The sequence below is a fragment of the Carex rostrata genome, chromosome 25 (assembly GCF_964058835.1).
Source record: "Carex rostrata chromosome 25, lpCarRost1.2, whole genome shotgun sequence".
NCBI classification, from domain to species: domain Eukaryota; kingdom Viridiplantae; phylum Streptophyta; class Magnoliopsida; order Poales; family Cyperaceae; genus Carex; species Carex rostrata.
This window is the reverse complement of record NC_135942.1, coordinates 7,427,085-7,454,932: the sequence shown is the minus strand read 5'-3', so window position 1 is coordinate 7,454,932 and position 27,848 is coordinate 7,427,085. Positions and strand designations below refer to the sequence as shown.

At 34.5% G+C, this 27,848-nt stretch overlaps 3 protein-coding genes across 3 annotated transcripts; 1 reads left to right on the top strand and 2 right to left on the bottom strand.

Annotated features, from left to right (window-relative positions):
- Positions 1 to 226: 226 nt before the first annotated feature.
- LOC144576274 (urea-proton symporter DUR3-like) lies at positions 227 to 5,936 on the bottom strand. Its single transcript, XM_078326594.1, has 9 exons — positions 5,705 to 5,936; positions 3,441 to 3,548; positions 3,246 to 3,341; positions 3,075 to 3,157; positions 2,769 to 2,989; positions 2,200 to 2,459; positions 1,750 to 1,988; positions 859 to 1,508; positions 227 to 753 (listed from the first exon to the last, which is right to left on the bottom strand). Exons 1-9 carry the CDS (start codon positions 5,876 to 5,878, stop codon positions 431 to 433), a joined length of 2,154 nt encoding a protein of 717 aa, XP_078182720.1. The 5' UTR covers positions 5,879 to 5,936; the 3' UTR covers positions 227 to 430.
- A 12,919-nt stretch (positions 5,937 to 18,855) lies between these two features.
- Positions 18,856 to 23,104, bottom strand: LOC144576273 (urea-proton symporter DUR3-like). Its single transcript, XM_078326593.1, has 9 exons — positions 22,928 to 23,104; positions 22,225 to 22,332; positions 22,040 to 22,135; positions 21,870 to 21,952; positions 21,558 to 21,778; positions 20,997 to 21,259; positions 20,256 to 20,494; positions 19,457 to 20,106; positions 18,856 to 19,335 (listed from the first exon to the last, which is right to left on the bottom strand). Exons 1-9 carry the CDS (start codon positions 23,102 to 23,104, stop codon positions 19,061 to 19,063), a joined length of 2,112 nt encoding a protein of 703 aa, XP_078182719.1. The 3' UTR covers positions 18,856 to 19,060.
- A 1,135-nt stretch (positions 23,105 to 24,239) lies between these two features.
- On the top strand, positions 24,240 to 26,071 carry LOC144543707 (protein FAR1-RELATED SEQUENCE 5-like). The gene is made up of 2 exons (XM_078292067.1): positions 24,240 to 24,883; positions 24,968 to 26,071. The coding sequence occupies exons 1-2, from the start codon at positions 24,318 to 24,320 to the stop codon at positions 25,989 to 25,991; spliced, it is 1,590 nt and encodes a 529-aa protein (XP_078148193.1). The 5' UTR covers positions 24,240 to 24,317; the 3' UTR covers positions 25,992 to 26,071.
- The last annotated feature ends 1,777 nt before the right edge of the window (positions 26,072 to 27,848 follow it).

The following is a 27,848-nucleotide window of genomic DNA, read 5'->3' as shown; positions in this document are numbered from 1 at the left end:
GAAGCCATAATGAATTGGCAGATCACTTGGCCAGTATGGGAAGAAGGGAAGGGATAGATTGCATAGGTTATACTTATTCATTGTTTAAATGTAATGACAAACCATGTAATGACTTATTCATCTTTAGTAGGTACACTGATACAGGGATACTCAGAAGAACTAAAACTAATCTAGGATGTTGTTCCAACTCCCAAATTTTTAATGAAGTGCATATATATTGCAAAAATTGAAAGGTAAAGTCCCACAATAAAATTTTCAATTTCCAATAATTACAAATTTGGTGTAAACTAAATTGCAATAACTTATAAGTGCTCACAAAGGGAAGACACACTTAACTTGAAATCCACAAAAAAAAAGGAATTTAATTCAAACATGTAACAACCCAGCAAATATCTAGTAGTCCACACCTAACACACAATTTATGCACATATTACAGATTCATCTCTTCTGCCTTTACACTAACTGGATCGCTAGCGTGGGACTCCATGACCAAATCAAACTTCTTTGCTTTCTCCTTCTCCAGCAAATACAACTTCTCTGCATCTGGAATTGCCCCCATGATAGCGCGCAGCCTGAGATCCATTTGATCAATTTTGGAGAAAAGTCTCTGATTTGTGAATAAACCGGCACATACTGTCTGGATTGTGTCCCAGCTCTCAACCAATGGCATTATGATGATAACTGCTGATCCAACTGAGCCCCATACAATGGCAATCACTGCCCAGAATGTGAAGTAGCCAAGGCTGAAATTTTCTGTTCAATTTCAGGTATAATTTGGTTAGAAATTAGGATAATCTAATGCTGCAACGACTGATAAAAAGAAAAAAAAAAGTATGTGAGAAAAGAGACAATTATTACTTGCAGGCAGTGAAAGTACAGGCCACAAAATAACAATCACAACTGTGAAAACAACACCCCATTTAATAATCCACCACTTTGCTCTAACTAACTTCTCCTCCTTGAACTCCTCATCTGGCAAATCCTCATTAATCCTCTCCACAAGTGTTATCTGCTTTGTAGTCTCCCAGTCATAATTCTGTGGCCACAAGAAACTAAATACTGCATGTATAAACCCTCCAAGCAAAATTGATACCAAATTTCCTGCCAACATAGGCGCATTACGACCTGTTGTGTCAAGGTTGACACGTCCATACTGAACTTTTGTCACAGTTAGCCATGTAATGATCCCTAATATGCAACCGGAAACAGTTCCGATCATCGCGCCTAGTGCGTTAGCTTTGCGCCAGAGGAGCAGGAAAGCAATGGGCATCACTGCTGAGCCAATTATCACCCCCATGGCAAGGTACATCCACCCAAGAGAAACACCAGCTTTGTTAAGGATCACCGCAAGCACACCCATGAAGCAGCCGAAACCCAGTACGACTGCACGTGATACCTTTAGGATTTGTTTTCCAGTTGCATCTGGGTTGATGTACGTGCGATATATGTCATAGGTACACAGAGAGGAAACAGCTATCAGCTCTGCGGAGCCAGCTGATGTCACAGCCCTGAAATTCAAGCAGTAAAAATTTTACTGTCATGCTAACTTCAATTTTATTTGCTTTGGGTCAATATTTACCAATAACACTGATATTAAAATGTGCTTGTATCACAGATATCTTTCTAGACAATTATGGATATTTATCCTTTATTGATTAATGTGCATGTACACCATGAAACCTAAACCAAATGGAATTACAAATGAAGTAATCAAGTAAAAATGAAGTAAAAATTAGAAATAAAGCTTACATAAAAAGCATGGTTAGAAGAAGTACAGAGCCTGATTTGCCCATTAGAGCAGTTGCTGTGGCAGGTGGAACAAGCCCTCTACCAGCCTCTTCTGCAGTTATAGGCAGGTCGAGTGCCAGGGCACCGAGACCCAAAGATGTGGCCAAAGAAAAAGGAACGGCAAACCATACTAAACCGCCCAACAGGTATCCCTTGTGGGTTGATGATGGCCGAGCTGCAATAGCACTCATCCAGTATCCCTGAAAGACAAATATAGTTTCTTCAACTTTGGGAAGTGTTGATTTTCCCAATTAAAACAGAGATCTTAAATTTTTGCATCTCTTTTAAGGTCTGAAGGTGAAATACCTACTGACAAAGAGTAAAAAATAACAAAGAAAAGACGGGCACCAAAGAAAACAAAAATGCAAAAGTAAAAAATAACGAAGAAAAGATAACAAAACAACAACTTACATTATCCACAAAGACAGTACCAAAGTTTCCGACAATATTAATGATGCCAAAAACCAGACCACCTGAACTCAACATAGTAAGGTAGGACCCTTGATAGTTGCCACTGACGGAACCACAAGCCTGGCCATGATGAGATGTTGGATCCGAACAAACACGAGATTTTGTTACCGCTGTTAAATGGTTGTACACTGTCTTTGGACTGCCAAGATCCTTGCTTGCCGTGTAGACGAGAAAGATGAAAATCACCAATACCACATGCACTGTGAGGTGTAATAATGAAAAGTATGTTACTGGAAGATGCAAATTGGAGAGTAGCAAAATGATCAAGTCAGGTATACATGGATGTCTAATATAGTAGATTGTACTTGCAACATAACTACATATAACTTAAAATTATCTTGCCTGTACCAGATTTTATTTTGTTTTCACATACTCTTTTCAAAGAATATATAATATTAGATCATTCAATAACACATAACTAATAGTAATAAGTACAATAAGTGAACCTGTTTACCAACATCAGATTGAATCATGAAACTTTAATAGGTAAGATATGCACACTGATGTACCTATAACAGAATGGATATAGCTTGCCAAGAAGGTTGCTTTAAGTCCACCGGCCAAGGTATAAACTATCACACCAAGAGGGATCAAAAAGCTTGCAGCATAAATGTTCATGCCAGTAAGTGCATTTACAACAGCTGAGCCTCCCAGCAAAAGCATAGCAGTTACAATTATATTTGTCATGAAGCAGAACACAAGAAATACCACGTGAGCTGCGGTACCCCACCTGTCCGTATATATACAGATATTAAAATCATTACCAATTTATTCCCTGCTATATAAGTTTGTATTTGTTCTTTGGCTTTCTCTACCTGGCTTTTACAATTTCGCAGACTGTATGTGCCTTTGGTGCTTTTCTTTTGATCTCTATAGCCATTATACCAAATAGCAACACCTGTTCAGGTGAATTATGACTTCAAATTAGGATAAATTAAAAATAAGTGCTGTTCATAGTTCATACTGTATGTTTTATAAATCTATACCTGAATGGTGGCGCCACTTGCATACCAGAATGGCCCACTCACACCGTATTGCCATGCTACATTGGAACTTTGCAAGATAGTTGCAGCCCATGTCCACTGCAGAATAAAAAAAATATAATAATATCCCTTGTCAGAATGTTACAAAAAAAACATGTTTGATTTTGTAACTTTTGTTAGACCGTAAACCCTAGATACCTGAGAAACAATGACACTAGCAATTAGGCCAGTCTTCACACTCCTTCCAGCAGTATTGAACCACTCTGATGAGTGAATCGAGCCTATATACCGTTTTTCTAGCCACACCTGAAAATCAAATTACAGAACTGTTATCACCAATAAAAAGATCCTGTCCATGCCTTACGCTCTTATAGCAGTTAGCTAAAAAGAGGTACAAATGGTTTTAGACTAGATTTTAATGTGCTGCAGGTATAGTTGATATTGGTGGTGTACCTGTACCACCTTCTACTGCTGGTTTTATCTCTCTTTTATTTTTTTTATTTTCATTTGTAGCTCTCAAATTGAAGGCATGGTTGTCAATCTGTGATGTTTTCTGGCAACTAAACATGTCTGATAAATTATTTGTAATCTTTTTCTATTTAACAACGCCAACATTTCTTATGTGTTAAGTTTCTTCTAGCCAGGTTGCAAAGTTCAACATAAACCAAAGTATATCTAACAAGCTGTTAAATATGGTTGCGACCTTTCCAGAAATGATATTTCACAGTTCCTAAAACTATACAACCAATTATGAATGGAAAACAAACAATGAATTTGACTCGTATTAAAATATGTAACAAAATAAAAATATTAATCTGTGACTTAGAACTAAAATCTAAAATTTCTGAAAACAGGATTTGATTAACTAATCAGAACTTCCAAATTTTGAAAATTTGCTATTTCATACCAATTTGGAGATTGTTTGTCTCAAGTTGAAAAATATGGGACAAATAAAAAACTTATGAAAAATTGTGATTAAGAATTCAAGTCCAAAAGGCTTCTGTAATTCTCTCCAGCACAATTTTCTTTGACAAAAGGCTTAGCTTATTTCTTCCATTATCTGTGACTAACAATAGAACTTATTCATGTAGATATTTATTACTTTGCAAAAATTATTCACATCCATTTAACTGTATTTTTTGTGATAGTGTGATTTTAACTCATCATTAAATACTTCAGCAGAACCTATGATATCTTACAGTAAGCATCATTTCTGCAAAGTAGTATGAGATGTTCTGTGCACTGTAATTATCATTGGATACTAACTGGTACTTATGCGCAGCAAGCATAAAGGATGTTGTCTGTTCTATTTCTATGTACTATCATGCAGATTTTGAATTTTTCAACTGTAAGTTACACCGGAAACCACAAGAATACATTTAATTTATATACGTGATGCCTATCTGATAACAGCTGCTTTTCGTAGAAATTTGTGAACCCCGCATTATTTTTTAATGCTGATAAGCCCCCATGTTGTCTGAGGAACAATAAAAAAGAGCTATCCTTCATTAACCTTCAACTGTTTGGATTTATAGGTAAATATATGACACGGTAAATTATCATATAATAATAAAAATAATCTTTTACAGAATGAAAATGTTGTTGTTCGAATTTTAAAGTGATATTAAATACTTTAATTGTCTGAAGATATTATAAAAAAAGATCATCTACGGTACAAAATAATGAGTAAAAGTTCGTATGTGCTTAATGACAACAAGTCAACAACCAACTTTGATCAAACTATGTTTAAACATAACAGTGTTAAAGGCTTAGAGCCCAATTAACCATTGAGGGAGTTTCACAATATAGGGTTGTTTTTGCAAAATTTAGAATTTAGGTTTTTTTTTTACAAAATTGTCCCCTTCCCTGGCAATAATTAACAATCTAAGAAGCTATGAATCTTTCTTCTTATTTTTTTATAATAAGGAATCTTTCTACCATTAAGATTATGGACAGTTTCCCTTCTTTTATTAGTTGCCTGAGTTACATACCCAACCACATACAACAAAGCTATTATTAATTTGGAGAAAAGCGCTCTGCTCTCAATTTTTTAACTGAATTTATGGAAGCAGAAGTCCTAATAGAATTCGGAAGCTAATCATAAACCATCAGTGTGAACTTAAAAAAAAAAAATACTATTATGCACCAATAACAAAAAGCTGTGTAAGTTGCTCTTCTCTTTCAATTTTGTCTCTATTTTTGTTTGTTCAAACGCTCGAAACTAAAGAAGAAAAGAAGGAATTAAATGTAAAATACATGATTGCTTTTCCAGTTGAAATACAGGCCCATTATTGTTAATTGGGCCCAGAGGCCTAACTACTGTACATGTCAGCTTCATTTTCCACAAGTAAACCAATAAGAAGACAAACACGAAAAGAAACAAAACACTGTAGAGAGTAGAGACTAGAGAAGAAAGAGACAATGTGGAATAGCAAAAGCAAAAAGGGAAAAAGAGTACTAACTAAGAAGGAAGTGAAGACAGCGAAGAAGGCGCCAAAACCCAACACAATCGCATACCCAACTCCTTGGTTAAGTATCGCTTTGCCCCCAAAATAACTGGTGTCTCTTGCACAGACCCCATCTGTCAGTGTGTAGTATTTCCCGCCAAATCCAAGCGGAGGGCACACAGTCGCCATGATCTCTCTCTCTATATCCTTGTACAGTTGTTAATATAGCTTAGTTAGAGAAGTGAGAGAGATGAAAGGATAAAGACGCTCTTGAACTTGAAGCCGTATATAAAGGCCTGAAACTGAAAGTCAAGTGCTTGGGAAGAATCTCTAGAGGTGGGCTCGCTGGATTCTTCTTTCTCATTGGTGTAAACATCGCTTTCAATTTTTTCAAAGATAATAAAAATTCTCAAAAGCATTTGTTTGAAAATAGGCATGATCATGAATTCAGATTCTCTGGTATTGGTAAGGAGTAAGGACTAAGGATTATTATATTTTTGCGGTGCCTTACTGAAATGTGGGCCTACAAATGTACTGACCGTGATTTATTTCTGACACCTGGGACCACAATCTGATGGCAGAGATTGATAGGAAAAAGTCTGCTGATATCTGTCTCAGAGGATCAGCTTCATTTTAGATACCGAATCTGGAGTTCTCACTTCTCACTTTCTCAGGTCAGGTGCATAAGATGCGGATCCGTATCCTCCCAGGTACCTGACTCAGCACAGTTGAGATGGACGATCCAGATTTAATTTGTGAGTAGGGTCACTATTATTTTTTGCTTTGAGATTCGTGCAATGTTAAAAGTTTCAATTTCAGACCATCCGATTTAATTGTACTCAGGCAACCTAACCTGAGAGGATGTGAATTCGATGCATAATTAAAGGGTAATGAGATAATAACGTTGATTATTTATGCAAAAATAAATAAAAATAAAATAACGCGCGTCGATTATAATATGGAACCAAAATGGGACACCAGTTTGAAGTTCTGCTTAATTTTTATTGGAGGTGTTAATTTATTCTTATATGTTTAAAAAGTAATCTTATTTGCTTTCTATTCTTATTCGTATCGTATGCATCGTTAAAATTAACAAATAACTAATGAATAATAAATAATAAACGAATATATTAAAAGCTTAGATGATCTATTCATTTAATCCAAAGTATAACAATCAAATATATAATTAAAAAGTAAAAACACATCATGTACATAACATATATAATATAAAAAAAATATTTATTGAAGATAATTTTGAATTGAGACCATTTATGTTTAAAAAAAAATTTGTATGCGGCAAATTTGAAAGTAAATAATATAACAGAGAACAACACAATTAACCGTGTAATTTCAAGACTATATATATATGTATAACAGGGAACACCACAATTAGCTGTGGAATATTAAAATTATGTATAATTATGATAATACAATTTATTGACGTAAAGATCTCAGCAGAGTAATACAAAAAGAGTTAATCTTAAAAAAAAAAAAATACATAACAACTTAGGTACATAAGCATACTTTTAAATGAAGAGAGAGAACAAAAATTATACGAGCTTTGGATCTACTCTTGAGTCTATCATAAATAAAGAAAGAAATAAAATCGAACGGTCAATATTGCCCGTTATGTGATTTGACTAAAAAAATCTATAAAACTGTAAAATTGTAAAAGTTGCATGCTTATAAATATAAATATAAATATTTTTTATATTATTATAGATAGGAGTGAAACGGTGTGAATAATATCCGACCCGTATTCGAAAAATTATATGTGGATATTCAATATCCGAATATTCCTATAGATATAAATACAAATATGGTTTTCCATTTCAATTATCCGTATCCGAATAGTAGATATATACCATATAATTTAAGAGATGGACTATGGTGCATTGCAATGCATGGAGGGGTTTGTACATTGGATCATAAATTTAAAATTCAAAATCCAAATGGCCGATCCAAACCGTTCATCTTGTTCTCCATATTAATATGTGCTTGCAGACCAAATTTTACATTTTTCTGAATTTTTTTTATTATTTATTAAGTATTTTACAAAATGGTTGATTCAACGGTGGCTGCTGATTTTACTGTTTTGTTAAGCCACCGTTGGATCAACAATTTTGTAAAATACTTAATAAATAGTAAAAAAAATTCAGAAAAATGTAAAATTTGGTCTCCAAGCACATATTAATATGGAGAACAAGATGAACGGTTTGGATCGGCCATTTGGATTTTGAATTTTAGATTTATGGTCCAATGCACAAACCCCTCCATGCATTGCAATGCACCATAGCCCATCTCATAATTTAATATATATTATTAAAAAAATATGTTTCACTATTATAATTAGATAAATATTATGAACTTTAGTAATTTTTTTTATATATATTTTAGTAAATATCTGATCCGATCCGATTCATATCCGTATTCGTTTAATATCCAATATATAATCATATCCAAAAAATTAAAAAGACATATGGATATGATTTTACCACTATCCGCTCTGTTATCACCCCTAATTGCAGAACATGAGATGTGAGAATAATTTATCCTTAAAAATATTTGAATAAACTTCACCTTTTGCGATACTTAAATAAATTGGGTTGTAGACTTTCCGCCAATTTAAAATAAAACAGCTGTTTCCAATTTGCACGGTGCTTGGTCCAGCCGAGATTTGACCGGCCATTTTTATTAATATTCTTAAAAAAATAGAAAATTTTAAAAATGCCCCTCTCTCTAATTTTTTTTCATACATGCCCTGACCGCCTGGGCCTGGGGCGGCCCAAAACAGCTAGTGAGGCGCCCCAGGGCCCGGCGGCCCATACCTTAAGTGAGGCGCCACCCCCTGGGGCGCCCCACTAGTCCTGTGATTTAAACGCATTTTCTGCCTCTGTCACTTCCCGATCTCAGACCTTCTCTGGAGGCGATAATTGGGGAAAATAGGTATGTTTTTATAATTATAATAATTAGTAATTATAATTATAATAATTAGTAATTACTGTTCCAAATTTACTGTTGCACTTACTGTAGCGTACTGTACATTACTGTTGACATTTACTGTAGCGTACTGTACATTTACTGTTGACCTGTACTGTATCGTACTGTACATTATTGTTGGTATTTACTGCAGCGTACTGTACAATTACTGTAGCAATTGCTGTACACCTACTGTAGAAAAATTGTAATTTTTTTTAATTTTGTTTATTTATTTTTCAATTAGTCATTTATTAATGTACCCATTATTATGTCATGTAATACTTGTAAATTTTTTTTTTAAAATGTAGTTTGTTAAAGAAGAGATGTTAGTTGCACTGTATGTCGGCGGCAAGCTAGAAAGGGATGAAGATGGCGTGCATTACACGAAAGAAGTCGCATTTGGCTTCGAGATTAATGAAAATACCACATTTGAGGAACTGAAGCAGCTAATATACGAAAAGACATCTGTAAACCCCAACAGGTATGAAATAGAGTTGGCTACACGGATTGACAACTCACGTGGGGGGGGGGGGTAGACCTTACTTTGTTAAGTTTCCAATAACAGATGCCAATTTGTGGAGAGTTGTGTATACTCAATTTGTAGCTTGTGGGGTCCCGGTAATGGACATATATTCGAAGAGGGTTCCCCGCACGAGGGCTGGACCTTCAAGTTCGGCTGGGGCTGGACCTTCAGGTTATGACAACCAGGGGTACCATCAGCACTCCCCTTATGACCACCAGGAGTACCACCAGCAATCCCCTTATGACCACCAGGAGTACCATCAGCACTCCCCTGATGTTGATGTTGATGTTGATGCTATTGATGCCGTACCAGAAAGAGAAATGGAAACGGGGGATGAATACCAAGGGGTTTGGGAAGATGATGACTTATCAGATGGTGATGCAAATGTAGCAGGGTTGTCCAGGGCAGAAAAATTCCCGATTAGAGGTCGGGGGAATAAGCATCCGGTTGCCACATTCAACGACACCACAGCTTTCGAAGAGGCAGACATTAGTTTCTTTGGTCCTCGTGTTGTATACAACAAAGAACTTGCCGCAGGGCAAGTTTATACCAGCGTAGACGAGCTTGTAAAGAAAATATATGAGACTCATGTTCACGGCAACTGGGAATGTATAATACACAAAAGGGACCGAACAAGGTTAGTTGTGCTTTGTTCAACTCACTATGTTGCTGACATGTACCGTACCGATTACCTTGCTTCCACTTGGGGTGGATCTTTCCATTCTTATCCTGATCAGCATGAGTGGCCTACATATGTCGGAGATAGAATATTACCTTCAGAAGGATGGATAAGAAAGGGAAGGAGGAGACACAAGCGTATTGTAATGACCATGGACGAGATGGGTGGTAGGCGACCGTCGGGAAATCGGGCTCGCCGTTCTGTTTCCGACAGGCGCAGGGCAGGTACGTAGAATTGTACAAAATTTATTTATGCTTTAATTATATTACTAACTGAATTGCATTGTTACATTTAGATGCAATAAACGAACACAACGAAAGAGAAAATGCCAGAGTTGTCGCTGAAGCAACCGGTAGAACACAACCCCCTCCTCCTGTAAGCCAATCATCTAGTAGCCAAGCCTCTACAAGTAATGCCGCACCTGCCACTGGTACCAGAAGAACTAGTCGTTTGTTAGGTTTATTCAGACGTGGTGGCAGATAAACTTGCTATTTTGCTTATGCGAATTGATTTATTTGGTATATGTGTATGTGTATGTGTATGTGTATGTGTATGTGTATGTGTATGTGTATGTGTATGTGTGTATGTATATGTATGTGTATGTGTATGTGTATGTGTATGTGTATGTGTATGTGTATGTGTATGTGTATGTGTGAGTTTTTTTGTATGTGTATGTGTATATATGTATGTGTATATGTGTATGTGTATGTGTATGTGCATGTGTGTATGTGTATGTGTGTATATTATACATATAGTTCACCAAAGAAATAAAAATAAAAATTAAAGTTATAAAAATTTACGACATCACTTCGTAAATATATCAAATATTATATTTTTTGGCATACACATACACATATACATAATATTTTATTTTTTGACATACACATATACATAAACCCAACACTTTTTTCAACAAAATTATTCAAATCAAAATACTAAGATTTCTCAAAAAAAAAAAAAAAAAAACCAAATTACTAATGGGGCGCCCCAGGGGGTGGCGCCTCACTTGGGGTATGGGCCGCCGGGCCCTGGGGCGCCTCACTTGGTGTTTTGGACCGCCCCTGGTCCAGGCGGTCAGGGCATATTTAAAAAAAAATGAGGAACAGGGTTATTTTTAAAATTTTCTTTTTTTTCAGGGATATTAATAAAAATGGCCGAGATTTGACCCATTCATCCATTTGTTGAGATCAACTTGTCTCTACACATAATTTTTTTTTTGTCAAGTTGATAAGCACCAAGCAAATTTTTTTTTTTTTTTTTTTTTATAATAACCAATCAAGAAATACATTACCTTTGAGTATCAGTCGCGGTCTTATAGACTCTATCAAAAATATGGACGAATTTTTTCTTCATCCAAATGATTTTAAAAATTATAATCGCACTTAAAAGCCGATTACTCTACCATTGAGTTAGCAACCCGAATAAATTAATAAGGCAGATATATATGAACGAAATAAAAAATAAAATCAATTTTATTTCACAACTCTGTTAAAACGATAAATTAACAACAGAGAAATAACAAATTCGATAAAAAATATTTCAATTCAATTACTAATACTAAAATTGAGAAAATCGAAATCCATTCTAATCAAAATGAAAAAATAATGAAAAATTACCTAATTTTCTTATGTATATGTATCTTTTTTTTCCCTCTATTGATAACGATACATATATAGTTCAATTGGCCAATTGTTCGGTTGCACAAAATACTGATTGCTCATGACAATTTTCGTTTTTCTAAAGAAAAAGGAATCTTTTGTTGTTCAAATTTCAATATGTATAAAGAATTTTTCGTCTGGATTTTAAACCAGTAATTTTTCATAGAAAAAAAATATTGTTCTTTTTGTCACTGATGAGAGGTCAGTTTACACAAATCTCGTTTTCTTAACAATGAATTTTCTTTTTCTACAGTTTAGTTATTATTTTAAACTAAATATTTCTCATATATTTTTTTAAATAAAAGTCCTAGATGCACTCAACAGTTGTTAAAAGTTTCAAAAATATTTTGAGGACGTGAATATTCTCTGAATTTTGTACAAAAGAAAAATGAAAGAATTAATCCAACTAAAAAATGGAAGCTAATTTGTAAAACAATAGGCTTGCCTTTCAAGAAGAAGTCAAAAACATTTAAAAATACACTTCATAAGGAATCATAGTCAACTTGTTTTATAATTATAAAACATCATTATAAATTTGTAATGGCGAAACTGGAAACAGAAGAAAAGAAAGAATCTAAGTCAACTCTTGAATCCGCAGACCTTGTCCCATCTCATTTTTTTTTAATAAATATAGAATATGCAAGCAAATTGTATAATATTATTATTATTTTCTAATTCTAAATTTAAATTTCATTCATGAAAGTTATTAAGATTGTCAAGATCTAACCAATTAGTTCCAACCCATAAAAGAGATATCCTCTATTATATATTTTAATAAATTTATTTGCAAAATTACATCTATTAAAAATCTCAGCATAACCCATGAAGAGAAATTCGTTTCAATCAACAGATAATAGTCCAATTGTCCAATTTAAAGTTTTAAACTTCAAAGACATTATTTTGCGCTTTTGTTGACCATACATATAATTAAGCTGCTTGCCTAATTTATCTCCAGAGCTTTAATTTGTGTGCTAATATTTGTAATTCATATTTTTTTTTTAGTGCAATTTCAGGATTAATTACCCATTAAGACCTCAAATCATTATGATCCTACAAATGTATCGTTACCTTAATTAATTAACCCGCATTACTTACCAATATTTCATGTGTAGGTTATGGAACTTCCAAGTATCCTGCATGTACATATATCCTTACAGTACACGAAATACCATGATTACAGTGGCATAGTTAGGATTTGAGTCTGAGGTAGACAAAAGTATTAACAATTTTAATTTCATCATAATATTAAAGTAAAAATTAAAAAAAAAACTATAAATTACATCATGCTTTGAGAAATTTGAACTTGACCAAAAAATTCCAGAATAATTAATACAACAATCCAATTTAAAATATTGAGTTTATAAAAAGAATTGAAAATCCAAGCCAATCCTCAACAATAATGGCTCCGCCACTGACCGATCACCGTGTGTTATTGTAGAAAAAATTCAGATCATCCGATCAGATAAATATTAAAGTCTCTGTAAATTAATTATTTAATTGAACCGGATTGATTATCAGATGGTCCGAATTTGAAACTCAAAATTTAAGTTACCTTGGAGGATAACTGCTCTCTATCTATATTTGACAATTATCAGCGCTAGCTCTGCTCAGTGCTTGCGCTTGCGTATATCAAAGTTAATGGGTATTATTAATTGGTTTATTATCTCCAGAAAGATGGATTAGCATTTAGCAGTTCAGTACAAATAGAAACAGCTAACATCAATTATCAATAAATTTTGAAATTTTCTGCATTCTCTTACCACAAATTTAATTATGTATTAAAGTATGATTCATTTGTTCTATTTTATTAGATACCATTCCTTTTCAGGGAAGTCGTACCATTTAAAATATGCAAGTTGTCATTTGCTGACATCTTTTATGTATAAAGAATTTAATAACACTTCCCACTTGTTGTTTGTCTTAACTGTATGTATATATATATTTTTTATTATTTAGCTATATTCTGGTTGTAAATATTTTTATTCCATTATTAAGTATGTTGGATGTCCTATTCGTCAACGACTGTAATTGAAAGATAAATTTTCGAATTGAATATGAGCCCTCCAATTAAATAATTTGTTGTCTTTTGATTAAATACATCATTTTTACGTGTATAAATTTAAATTTAGTGAAAAAAAATATCCACTGCACGCAAGACCACACAATATATTACAATTTTAAAATTTAATAGATTGCTCCTAGCAACTTTTTCTTTATCGCGTACCTAATCGGAAGCAACGGCGAGGACAGAGTGAAGAGACATTACCACCCTTCTTCTTTCTGTTTGAATCTTCCTTCTTTTCATTGTTCTTATGTTGTGAGAGAGATTGTGATAGAAAACCCTCACAGGTTGAGTCGAGTTGTTGAGCAACTCAGAGATAAGAAAGAGAGATTGCGAGAGAGATATTCGCCTAAATCCTAAAGGGAGAAAGAAAGAGGCCTAGAGGGAGGCAGGGGCAGATCCAGGATTCTCGTCGGGGGGGGGGGGGGGCAAAAAATTATCGAATCGGGTTTAAATCCATTAACTAATTGGGTGCTTGATAAAAAATAATACTTTGACTTGTAATTTCTGATCGTCTAACTTATAATTCTAATTACCAATCATAATTTAAGAAAATTATTTTGATTTTAACCCTATATTTAACCCGAATTAGAAATTAAACATCCAGAGAGGGGCAAAATTTTTTCAGGGAGGGGCAGAGTCGATCGAAATCGACAAATCACCACTAAAACTCAAAATCCAAAGGGGGGGGGGGGGGGGGGGGGCGCCTGCCCCCCTCTGGTTCCACATGGGTCCGCCCCTGGAGGGAGGGGCTTAGGTCTGAGCGAGTATGGTCGACCCTCACGTGCACGAAGTCATCGCTTGCGTGGGGCGATTGCGTGCGAAGCGACTTGGAGCAAACCCTCAAGCCTTTCTACAATAGAGCTACAGAGGCCGAGGTACTTCCCATCTCCCCTTCCTTCTCAAACATTTACAAAGTTTGTATAATTTCTGTCATAATTTCTCAGTGACTCTTGCTTTCAGTGAAGGGATTACATTTGTAGGGAATAATTTTGAGAAAGTTTAGGGCTTAACAGTGATTGTTAATTTGCTTTTACTTCAAATTCAACTTAATTTTTATTTGGTGCTAAAGTTTAGTATTGACAAGAATTGTCTAATTACAAGATTAACAAAGCTTGAAGAATTGCTCATTAAAAAGGGTAGTTTTCAGCATTCTGTTTCTTCTCCTCTTTACGGAGGTAGAGCAAGTTACTCCATCTAGAGAGGTGAAGTAACTTAATCCGGATTAATTTAAATGTTACTCCATCTTACTTTTTCAAATTTACTTCTCGTTTGACTTCTTAAAAAATGAAGTATAAAGTTTACTCCACCACTTCACAATCAAACATGACCTAAAAATATTTTCAATTATTTTCTCTTTAAACAGGAAAAAATAAAATTGTATTGAATTTGAACCCTCCGGTAATAATAAAAATAGAAAAGACGGGGAGATAGTAAATCTAAAAATTGAGTTACATTATGGATCCGGAGTCCGGACTCCTTGGAATACCGTGCTTAAAAAGTGTTTAGCGCACGGGTGGGTCCACACACGCGACTAACAGCCAGTTGCCGATTGACACATCCACGATCCATTCGCTACATATATGAATGCATCATGCGTCGTCCAATTAATTTCATTAATGACTGGAGGATTTAAGAGTCGTCGGATTAGTTTCCTTTCTTCTTTGATTTTCTGTTACGCCATTCATGTAATTAATTCACTGCCACAGTGGAAACAGGTCAAGAAAATGAAAATCCCTTTACCAAGCTTTTATACTAAATCTGCCACAAAGAACCTCTTAAGTAGCATGCACGGTGGCCCCCGCAACTGCAGTGTTTTTTGACAATTAGCTTCTGCCGAGTGTCACATCATTACAGGTGACTGGTGTTTGATTTAATAAATAAATAAAAAATTAACAAATCAACTCTATTGTTTCAGTTTTTACAAAATCACAAGTACCGAAATGTTAAATCAATTTGTTTCTTTTTTTCGACCGTGCTGTGCTGAGATGACATCTCGGCTCGGCTGTGGGTGTTTTCATAATTTTTTTCAATCAAACGGTGTAGTCTTTGGTGAATTTTTTTTTTTTTTTGCCGTGCCGAAATAGACACTCGGTTCGATTGAATTTTAACAATTTTTACCCCATGTGCCGAGATGCGAATTCTTTGTTTCTTCTTCTTTTTTTTCCCTCAATTTCCTCACATGTGCCAACTGCCAAGATGGGAATTTGACACACAGTTTTTTTATTTTTTCAATTTCAGCACAAGGAAAAAGTATTGATTTTCTTTCGCGTGTCGTCTAAAAACTCGTGAAAATCATCGGACCGAGATGTCAATTCGGCACAAAAAAAAAGAAAAAAAATGGTGCGCACCAATTTAACATTTCGGAACTTATAATTTTTGTTAATTTTTTTATTTTTATTTATAGTTTATAAAAAAAATGGTTTGATTGAGGCCAAGGTTTTAAATAGTGATTATTGCGTTATAGCGGATAGGCTAAAAAAAAAATTGTTGCAAATAACGTAGCAATAGCGAAAGCTATCCTACATAGAATTTTTTTTAAAAAAATTATATTTTATATTTCTACTAATTATCAACTTATTCTAAAGTCTCATAGGACACTAAGTAACACAAAATTGATCAAGAAATTAGAATATTTATATTGAACCAGTACAAAGCCCAAATTGCTATTCAAAATATCTCTAATAATATCATAAACTATCTATCTTTTTCCATTCAAAATAACCAAAACATCATGGCATAAACTATCTTTTTTTCTATTAAAAAAAACATAGGCATCATGGAATAAACTCTCTATCTTTTTTCTATTTAAAATCAAAATCAATTTAGACCTTGAAAAAAGTAATCTTTAAAATTAATTTTTAGTTTGGGTCTTTATATAAAAATCTATGTAGCACAGTGCGCGCTATAGCACAGATAGCGGACCGCTATTACTGCTATAGTGGTCATAGTTGAAATAACGCATTTTTATCCCATAGTGTAGCGTTCAAGGTTCGAAAACGCTACAGCGCCGGTATTGCGTCGCTATAACGTGCTATTTAGAACCCTGATTGAGGCCAAAGTTTTGGAGACAACTTAGAATAAAAGTTTCGGAAAATTGTATGTATACGTTTCAAAAGTTTGAAATTACGGACTTGTTTCTATAAAATTCATAATATTATATTTACTTTTTATTCTAAATTTTAAAAATTTATAAATTTACTCATTTTAATGTCTTTTATATTAAAACTCATTTAAATTATAAAGTACATAAATTTACCCTTTGTAAAAAAATAAAAATTATATAATATATTTAAAAAAAATGTCAGTCTTCTAGTTAATCAGTTTCCGAAAACAAATAATTTATTTCTTTATTTTTAACACATACACAATATTAAATTTGTCAGTACTTAGGATCAGCATATAAAGGCTTAATAAAGCATGAATTGCTTAGAGGTTGTATTATCCTAATCCTAATCAAATACTGATCCAAGATGGAATTATTTATTATTTCAGCCCAGAATTTAGGCCCTGTTTTCCTCATTTCCACAAACGCAACACTATTTTTCTAATAATTTATTCATTGCGACGTACTACCAGGCGATTGGATCGGGATCAGATTCCCAGATTTTTTTTACGAATGGGATTATATTTAAACAAATGAATAAAATTCATACATATATTTAAACAGCAATTAATATAGTTATGTTATATTGGCTGTTAAGGACCTAATTATTAAGGATTAAATGTTTGAAAATGTATTTATCACAGATTGATATATATATAACTGTATTCAGTAATACTCCCATTTCGTGAATAATCCGTTGAGGTCAGCAACTATAAAATCACTTAATTTTTTCTTTGTAATGTTAAATGGAGAATGAACTTCAGAACATACCAGTGGGCAGTGGACTAGCCTTTTTGTATTGTAGTCCTCTAGTCTTACAAAATTAGCACCAACGCCATCAAGCAAAATAAATAAGAATCATGATAACAATCTCCGCAGGTCTATCTCTGCAAAAAATTCTGCACAAACTGTCAAAAATATCATGGGGGGGGGGGGGGGGGGGGGCGCTCAGTCATTAATAAGCGTTTCGTAAACTATTAGTATTTAACTTGAAGCATCAAAATATTTATCTTGAATTTATAAAATATTAATCCCTATGTAATGATCTCTATTTATGAAATAATAAATCCATCAATTGTTCCCGCACAAATTTTTTTTTTTTTAATCGTCCCCGCACAACTGAGGACCATTAAATAAACAGTCCTCTCATAAATACTTATCAGTTATCCCCGCACAAAATTTCTTTTTTTTTTTTGGATTGTCCCCGCACAACTGGGGACCATTAAATAAACAATCCCCTCACCCAATGATAAATACTTCTCAGACATAATGATAAATATTTTATGTTACATGGATAAATACTTTATGCTACGTGGATAAATACTTTATGTTACATGAATAAATACTTCTCAAACATAATTGCAACTTTTAGCAAAACATCAATAATAAATACTTTTCAGACATAATGATATATATTTTATGTTATATGGATAAATACTTTATGTTACATTGATAAATACTTTTCAGACATAACTGCAATTTTTAGTAAAACATCAATGATAAATACTTCTCAAGCATAATGATAAATAATTTATATTACATGGATAAGTACTTTATGTTACATGGATAAATATTTCTCAGATATAATTGCAACTTTCAATAAAACATCAATAATAAATACTTCTCAGACATAATGATAAATATTTTATGTTACATGGATAAATATTTTTCAGACACAGCTGCAACTTTTAGTAAAACATCAATGATAAATACTTCTCAAGCATAATGATAAATACTTTATGTTATATGGATAAATACTTTATGTTACATGGATTAATATTTTATGTTAGTGAGAATTATTATTAAAGAAAAATATAATTAATGTAGGGATTGTTATTTTAGGACAGTATAATTAATGCGGGGATTGTTATTATAGAACAACATAATTAATGCGGGGATTGTTATTATAGGATAACATAATTAATGCAGAGATTGTTATTATAGGACAACATAATTAATGCGGGGATTGCTATTAAATAACAGTCTAATTTAATACAGGGATAAATAGAAATTATTAGCAGAATAAATGGGGAGATAAATGGCTGTTAAGGAAGTTAATATTGAAGAGAGAGTGCGGGGAAAAATGGGAGACAGGGGTGAGAAAATTAGTATAATTATTCAATAAATAAATACACATTGATTAAGCTCTTTTGGAAAAGATTTTTTTTTCATTAATCTAAATTTAAACTACAGATCTGTCCTAGATAAATTAGCGCTAGCTAGCTTTTAATTTATCTAATCAACCAAGTCCTAAAAATTAAAAGCATGCATAACCTAGCATAGGCTGTACAGAAATGAAATTATACATTTGTCTCTTCTGCCTTTACACTAGCTGGATCGTTACCATAATCCTCCATAACCAAATCAAACTTCTTTGCTTTCTCCTTCTCCTTCTCCTTCTCTAATAATTAAATACAACTTATCTGCTTCTGGAATTGCCCCCATGATAGCTCTTAATCTTATATCCATTTCATCAATCTTTGTAAAGAGCCTCTGGTTTGTAAATAAACCAGCAAACACTGTCTGGATTGTGTCCCAGCTCTCGTATAATGGCATTATGATGATCACAGATGATGCAACTGTTCCCCAAGCAATGGCAATTGTCGCCCAAAATGTGAAGTAACCAAGGCTAAATCTCTCTGCACATTTAGATATATATAGATATGATTAGCATGAGGTGATGCTAGCTTGAATTTTAGTTCACATGCCTGTTAATTTAATCATTTCAGAAAAAAAGATGTTAGTATAATTGATTATTACTTGCAGGGAGGGAAAGCACTGGCCACAGAATAACTATCACAATTGTAAAACCGACACCCCATTTAACAATCCACCACTTGGCTTTTACCAATTTTTCCTCCTTGAACTCTTCATCTGGTAAATGCTCCTTTACTGTATCTACAGTTGTTATTTGCTTGGTTGTTTCCCAGTCATAATTCTGCGGCTGCCAGAAACTAAAGACAGCATGCACAAGCCCCCCAACCAAAATTGACATCAAATTTCCCACTAACATAGGTGCATCACGACCTGTTGTATCAAGGTCGACACGTCCATACAAAACTTTCGTCATAGTTAGCCATGTGATGATTCCCAATATGCAGCCGAGGATGGTACCAGCCATGGCTCCAATTGCATTAGCTTTACGCCACAAAAGCAAGAATGCAATTGGAAGAACGGCAGAGCCGATTAGTACCCCCATAGCGAGGTACATCCACCCAAGAGAGACACCGACTACGTTGAGCATCACTGCAAGTACACCCATGAAGCAACCAAAGCCCAGCATAACCCCGCGGGAGATGTTGAGGATTTGTTTACCGTTTGCATCGGGATTAATGTATGTGCGGTAGATGTCATACGTACACAAAGAGGAGACTGCCACCAGCTCAGAGGAGCCGGCTGATGTCACTGCCCTGGAATTGGAATAATTGAACTGTTAATGATGCTTCATTTCAGATTTCAACTTTTATCTTTTTTCGCTCCAGATCAATGCATGTCCGGATATGCATATATGTTATAAATAAATGGAATAAATTGTAACAAGAAAGTGGAGATAAATTACATAAAAAGCATGGTTAGAAGAAGTACAGAGCCAGATTTTCCCATTAAGGCAGTTGCTGTGGCAGGAGGTACAAGCCCTTTGTCGGCCTCAGTTACGTTTATAGGCAAGTCAAGTGCAAGTGCACCAAGTCCCAAGGATGTTGCCAAAGAAAAAGGGACAGCAAACCAGACCAAACCACCTAACAGGTATCCCTTGTGGGTTGACGATGGCCGAGCTGCTATAGCACTAATCCAATATCCCTACAAACAAATTGTATCGATTCTGCAAATTGTAACAAGAAACCTTTTTTTTGGTCCATTAACTCTCTAACATTAGGTGTCAATAATTTATACTGACATCTCCTAATATTATTGATAAACTACCCAGAATTCTGGTATCTCAATTTTTCTTATATTTATATAAAAGTCATGCACATTTCCATAATCAGAGAAATTTCAGTTATGATTCAGAGGTTTACCGAAATTAATTAAATGGCCCATTTTTTCTTCCTTGCCTTCTCAATGGCCTATCTTTTGTTAGTAAGCAACTTTTTTGTATCTAGATTTCCACATCGAATTCTTGCAAGTTTTGAAAGGTATTAGTTACAATATAGATAAAATGAGAACTTGGAATAGTGTAAAGTTAAAAAAGGCAAGAAATGAATTATTGAGTAGGTGATTGCCTACTTAATTATCTCAAAAAAAGAAAAAAAAGAAAAATAGAGAAAGTAAAGAAAAAAACAGAAAGAAAAAGCAAACTTACATTGTCTACAAAGACGGTACCGAAATTTCCCACAATATTTATGATGCCAAAAATGAAGCCACCGGAGCTCAACATGGTGAGGAACGACCCCTTGTAGTTCCCATTTATGGGCCCACAAGCCTGGCCCTGGTGAGAGATTGGATCCGAACAAACTCGATACATGCTGGTGACCTCCATCAAATGATTATATACTGTTTTTGGACTGCCCAGCTGTTTGCTTGACATGTAGACCAGAAATACAAAAACCACCAATACCACATGCACTGTGACACATGACAAGAAAGGTTATTACTTCATATTGCAAACTAGACACTTAATCAGGCACAAAAGTGTCCAATTCCTTCGGGATATGATTTTTGTATCTACATAATTACATATTTTATGGTTTTCTTTGTTATTGTTATTATTGAAGAGGTTAGCATAATAAAGTAAATTGCAGTATCATAACAGAGAGTGCCAAGTTCATGCAATATAGCAAGGAACTAACTGGTAGAATCATGCTTTGTCAGGTTAACCCAAAAAAAATATCTAAGATTGTGTAAGATATATGCATTAAATTACCTATAACAGAATGGATATAGCTTGCCAAGAAGGTAGCTTTCAGTCCACCATGAAAGGTATAAACTATCACACCAAGAGGGATCAAGAAACTTGCAGCGTAAATGTTCATGCCAGTAAGTGCATTTACAACAGCTGACCCTCCCAGCAAAAGCATAGCAGTAACAATTATATTTGTCACAAAGCAGAACACAAGAAACACTATATGAGCCGCTGTGCCCCATCTGTGAGTACAAATATAGATATAAAATCATGATCAAGTTTTAGCTGATAGTTTCAAAATACGTACTTGTATTGTTCTTTCGATTATCCTACCTGGCTTTTACAATTTCACAGACTGTATGTGCATTTGGTGCTTTTCTTTTGATCTCTATAGCCAAGATACCGAATAGCAACACCTGCTCAAGTTAAAATATGAGCAAAAAATTAAAATCTTGAGGAGAACGGAGACTTAAAATACATTTCATATTTGAATAAAACCATACCTGTATAGTGGCACCACTCGCGTACCAGAAAGGACCACTGACTCCATATTTCCATGCCACATTTGAACTTTGCAAGATAGTTGCAGCCCATGTCCACTGTAACAGTACAATATAAAAGATAAATGTGGCAATAATTAATTTTGAATTGGATCAAACTTGATGTTTACACTCTAAACCCTAAATACCTGAGAGACGATGACGCTAGCAATTAGACCAGTCTTTACACTTCTTCCAGCTGTGTTAAACCATTCTGATGTGTGAATTGAACCTACATACCGTTTCTCGAGCCACACCTGCAAATTTACACCAACACTGTTACTTCGTACTAACAAAGACAATGAAATTGGTCCTTTTTAGTTCATAAGCAGTCAATTAACAAGTCACATCAACGATACCCATACTTGCTGATTCCAGTAGTGTAGTGTACCAGTTGAGTACTGCAGGTACAGTACCGAGTCTACAATTTACCAGGGTTTTTGTAATTGCATACCCATTATTTCTTTTGTTTTTTCAGTTTAAGGGCCACAACTATCATGCTGTCACGGGTTGCATCAAAACATGTATAATGATATCATTGTAATCTTTGTCAAAATAATAGGGCTGGTACCAGTACCTTATGATTGGTTTCAGATATGCAATCGGTTGGAGTTGTCCCAATTCAATTGTCTTTACTGCAATAGAAAATGCAAAAATAAGAAAGGACAAGGGCACAGGAGCGGAACTAGGGGGGTACGAGCGGGGGCCAGGCACCCCCCCATAAAATCTGATTTGCTTCCTGGAACTGCCGTGCATCAAAGAATTAATGTTCATGTGGCACCCCTCAAACTTATCAAATGAACTAATCCTGGTTCTCTTGACGAATATGCAAAGAAGAAAAAGAGTACTTACTAAGAAGGAAGTGAAGAGAGCGAAGAATGCACCAAAGCCCAACACAACAGCATACCCAACTCCTTGGTTAAGTATCGCTTTGCCACCGAAGTAACTGCTCTCTCTCACACAGACCCCATCTGTCAGTGTGTAGTATTTCCCGCCAAAATCTAGCGGAGGGCATACTGTTGCCATCATCGATTTTCTTTCTTTCTGAGCTCAGAGAGGAAAAATAATATCTCCTTCCTTCCTGCTTTCTTTTCTATAATTATGTGGTGAGTGATGAAAACTTAAGAATATTAATTCTATTGTTAGCGGTTTAAATTGATGAAAAATTTCTAACTAAAAAAAAATTATGAAAATTTAGAACTACACTATTGTTAGAAGTTAGCACACACATCGTAATTTAGATACTCGTCAAATAATCATTGTTCAAAACATATTACGGCATACAACTTTGTTTATGATTTGTTATAACTTTCATAAGATATGTCGTGGCCGGCTTAATTATATGATTGAATTATGAAACTTTTTATCCCAAAGCGAAATACCCACTGAAAGATAAAGGTACATTTTCGTTAAAAAAAAAACACAATTAAACTTGTTGTTAAACTGTTTAACCGTTTATTTATCATCACAACAAGAATAGAGGAGTATTCGTGATGATAAAAGTGACTACTTCCGAGGGTATACCGTCATAAAAGTGTTTTTTCTATTAGTGACGGTAGTATTTGCGACGGTATACCGACAGTATCGGTCGCGAATACTCCTCTCATTTTTGTTGTGCATGTAATGTTAAAAGTACATTTTGAGAAAAACTATACATATAATGTTTTATATGGAGGGCTGAAATCAACTATTAATTAAAGAGCTTCAACAGCTAGTCGATCGATACTAGAGAGGGACGATACCCATTGTAGTTGATGAATTTAATTAGATCCAGTGCGAAGAATTCAAATATATATATAATATATATATATATATGAGGAAGAGGGGATACTGGTTTGGTGTCAGCGCGCGTAAGATCCAAGTCTGCACGCGGTGGCAGACACTCATTCGTTCCAGCTTCCCATATGTTCTTCTTTTTATATGGATTTTTGTTATGTCAAATACCACTGGTTAAGAACTAACTTTTAATTTAATAGCAAAATTATATAATAAATTATGAGTTCGAAATTCGGATTAGTAAACTAGATCTCCATCTTTTTATATAAAAATAAATAAAAATATACAACTTGAAGTTCTCTACTATTTACGAATACAAATACATATACAAATACAAATACATATACAATACGAATACAAATACTATTTACGAATACCGGATATTTTGAATGATGAACCCGGTGTTAACTTTTCAAGTAGAGATTGTTGGAACCATGTGAGAAATCTAAGAACATTGAATTTGGATATGGGTGATGCGGAGAGTGTTTTTCATTATTGTAGAACAAAGCAAGCTCAAGATCCGAATTTCTATTATGAAATTTTTCTTGACAAAGATTCCCGAATGGTGAATTTCTTTTGGGTGGACTCTAGGGCGCGATTATGTTATGAACGTTTTGGAGATGTGGTGGTGTTTGACACTACATACAAAACCAACAAATATTGCATGCCACTAGCTCTCTTTGTAGGTGTCAACAACCATTTGCAATCCATATTATTTGGTTTTGCTTTGTTGCAAGATGAAACAGAAGAATCATTCGAGTGGTTGTTTAGAACTTGGTTAGATGCAATGAATGGTAAGGCGCCTATAACAATTCTCACTGATCAAGATAAAGCCATTGGGAATATGGTGAAGAAAGTTTTTTCAACAACTACTCATAGATTGTGTCTTTGGCATATCATGAAAAAGTTTCCTGAAAAATATGGAAATCTTTACAAAAAGAAGTCACCATTCAAGAAGGACATAAAGGCATGCTTATATCAATCAATCACAATTGAGGAGTTTGAAAGAGAGTGGAATGCAATTATGACAAGGTACACTTTGTATAATCTATAATTTTTTGACATCTTATTATTAGTCTAGTATTATAAATTTATATTGTTCAATTTTATGTCAAGGTACAATTTGGCGGGTGAAACATGGCTTCAACAAATTTATGAAATTCGAAATTTTTGGATTCCGGTTTATAATCGAACGGTGTTTTCCGCTGGTATGAGTACCACACAACGTGTCGAGAGTATGCACTCTTTCTTTGATTCCTTTGTGCATAGTGGTACAACTTTGCGGGAATTTATTGCCAAGTATGAACAAGCCCTTATGCGTAGATACATGGATGAAAATCGAGAACACTATGCCTCTAAGCACATGCATCCTGTCCCTAAAGGAAGACCTCCAATAGCTGAACATGCCGCAATAGTGTACACAAGAAACATCTTCAACAAGTTTGAGAATGAGGTCGAAGAGAGCAACCGATTTACCAAGAAAAAGTTAGAGAAAAGTGGTTTTGATTACACCTACCTTGTGTCACATAACCTAGACCCTAATCAGAAGTTTAGAGTTTCTATCAACACTTCTTCGAGGGACGCTTCATGTGAGTGTCATCTTTTTGAGTTTAAAGGTATCCTATGTCGACACATATTAGCAATATTTCAAAAGAAAGATGTACAACAAATACCTCACAAGTACATTCTTCCAAGGTGGACCAAAGAGGCAGCCGATGACATTCCCGTTCCTATAATGGTAGAGAAGGATAAGTCGTCTTTGATGCACACAATGCACTTCCATCGCAAAGCAAATCTTTTGTTATCTTGCTTGCATGAATGTGATGGAGCTTATCAATTGATTATGGATGCAATGGACAAAGCATATGAAGAGGTTTCAAAATTGAAGAATTCTACCAAAGAAGTCAATGAAGTGGAAGAAAGTGGACTCGATGCTCCCCATATCCCTATTGCTGATCCACAAGTCTCTAAAACAAAAGGACGCACAAAAGTACGCCCAGAAGAGGTTTCAAGCAATGGAAGGTTGAAAGGTGGTTTTGAAGTAGGTATGGATCTTGCTAAAAAACAAAAAAGAAAATGTGGTATTTGTCATGAACTTGGTCACTATAGTACAACTTGCAAAAAGGGGTTAGATTCCTAGGATATTTAACTTGTTTGCTTCCTATATAGATTTTGAATGTAGAGGAATAGATTTTGTATGAATGCTAAAGTGAATGCTAAAGTTAAAAGGGTATCTAGATTCCTAGGGATTAGAGTTTCACATTTTTTGAATTTTTCTACAATTTTTGGTGAAGGTTCAAAGTTCAACTTTTGAAAATACAAAAACTGATACGCAGAAAAAATCAAAATCAGACATCAGTTAGAAACATAGATTAAAAGGGCATCTAGATATCAAATTTAGTGAAACTATTTCACAAGCTAATAGAGGACATCCCCATGAATACACAGAAATAAGTTTCACATTTTTTGGATTTTTCTACAATTTTTGGTGAAGGTTCAAAGTTCAACTTTTGAAAATACAAAGACTGGTACGCAGAAAAAAAAAATCAGACATCAGTTAGAAACATGAATTAAAAGGGCATCTAGAGATCAAATTTAGTGAAACTGTTACACAAGCTAATAGAGGACATTGCCATGAGTATACAGAAATAAGTTTCACATTTTTTGGATTTTTCTACAATTTTTGGTGAAGGATCAAAGTTCAGCTTTTGAAAATACAAAAATTGGTACGCAAAATCAGACATCAGTTAGAAATATAAATTAAAAGGGCATCTAAAGATCAAATTTACTTCCATTCATCAACACCACACATCACACCACAAATTTACTTCCATTTAACAACTTCATATTGAAAAATTACATCTCAAAAGAATCTATATCCTAAAAATTTACAACATCTAAGCATAACGAAAAAAATATAACACAAAAAAATAACAACACAATAGAAACATCACAAGTTGTCATATAAACAATTTTACATAAGAACTATACAAAAGATTTTAGTTGTCATATAAACATCACAAGTTGTTGTCCCTCTCAAGAACCCTAGATCCATAGCTCTAGACCGAGTGCATACAAGCAGGTGTACATGAGATGCAACGCTGACTTCTCCCTCTGATCATCATACTTATCCAATCCAACTCACAAGCCACTTTTCTTTTCCGAAGAACATCTCTTGTAAAAAAAAATTCTTTTAAGAGGGTGTATCTGAAAATTCGCACCGTTGGTGCTTTGGCCTGCTACACTTCTCTAAAATTGCAAGTAATCCTTCCTCCTGTGAGCATTTTATAGATTGATTTAATCAAAAATTTTAATCAAAAATTTCCTCTTTTACCCTTTTCTTCACATTACTCTTGCAAAAATTCAGCTATCAAAACTCAAATGTAAATTGAGTTCATTACATCCTACATGAACAAATATATAAAATGTGCATGCTCAAATCACCGTAAGTTTATGAAATTTTCAATAGTTGATGCCAAATATTACCACATAAAATTAAACAACAAAGTTACTCGAAAAGATAAATACCTTATCAACATCGGTTTGGAGCAAATAAAGGTCCTTTTGTTTCAGCAAAGAAATTTCCAACCGAAGTGCATTTGAGACCTCCGACGGTAGAGAGACAGATGAGGCGTAGAGGCAAGAGAAAAGTAAGCGGAGGAGAGGCGAGGTCGTGGAGGAGAGAGGAGGGTTCGGTGCGGCGCCGAGAGAGGAGAGGCGAGGTCGTTGAGGAGAGGATTGGGTCGGGGTGGGAGGACAGGGCGCGGCGCACCGTCTAGGTTTTCGCTGCTTGGGATTTTTCACGAGAGAGAGGGGTCCGGAGTTTCATTAATTGGATGCCTCCATTAGAGTGAGGTTTGGGGGGTTTATTTAACTGGACGTGTCCAGTCCTTAGAGAGATGAATTTCAGCGACAAATTTTTATAGATGTGCACTATTTTTAAAGCAGATCCAAAGGTCAATAAATAGTGTCAAAATGTTGTAACTCAGAATTGTTG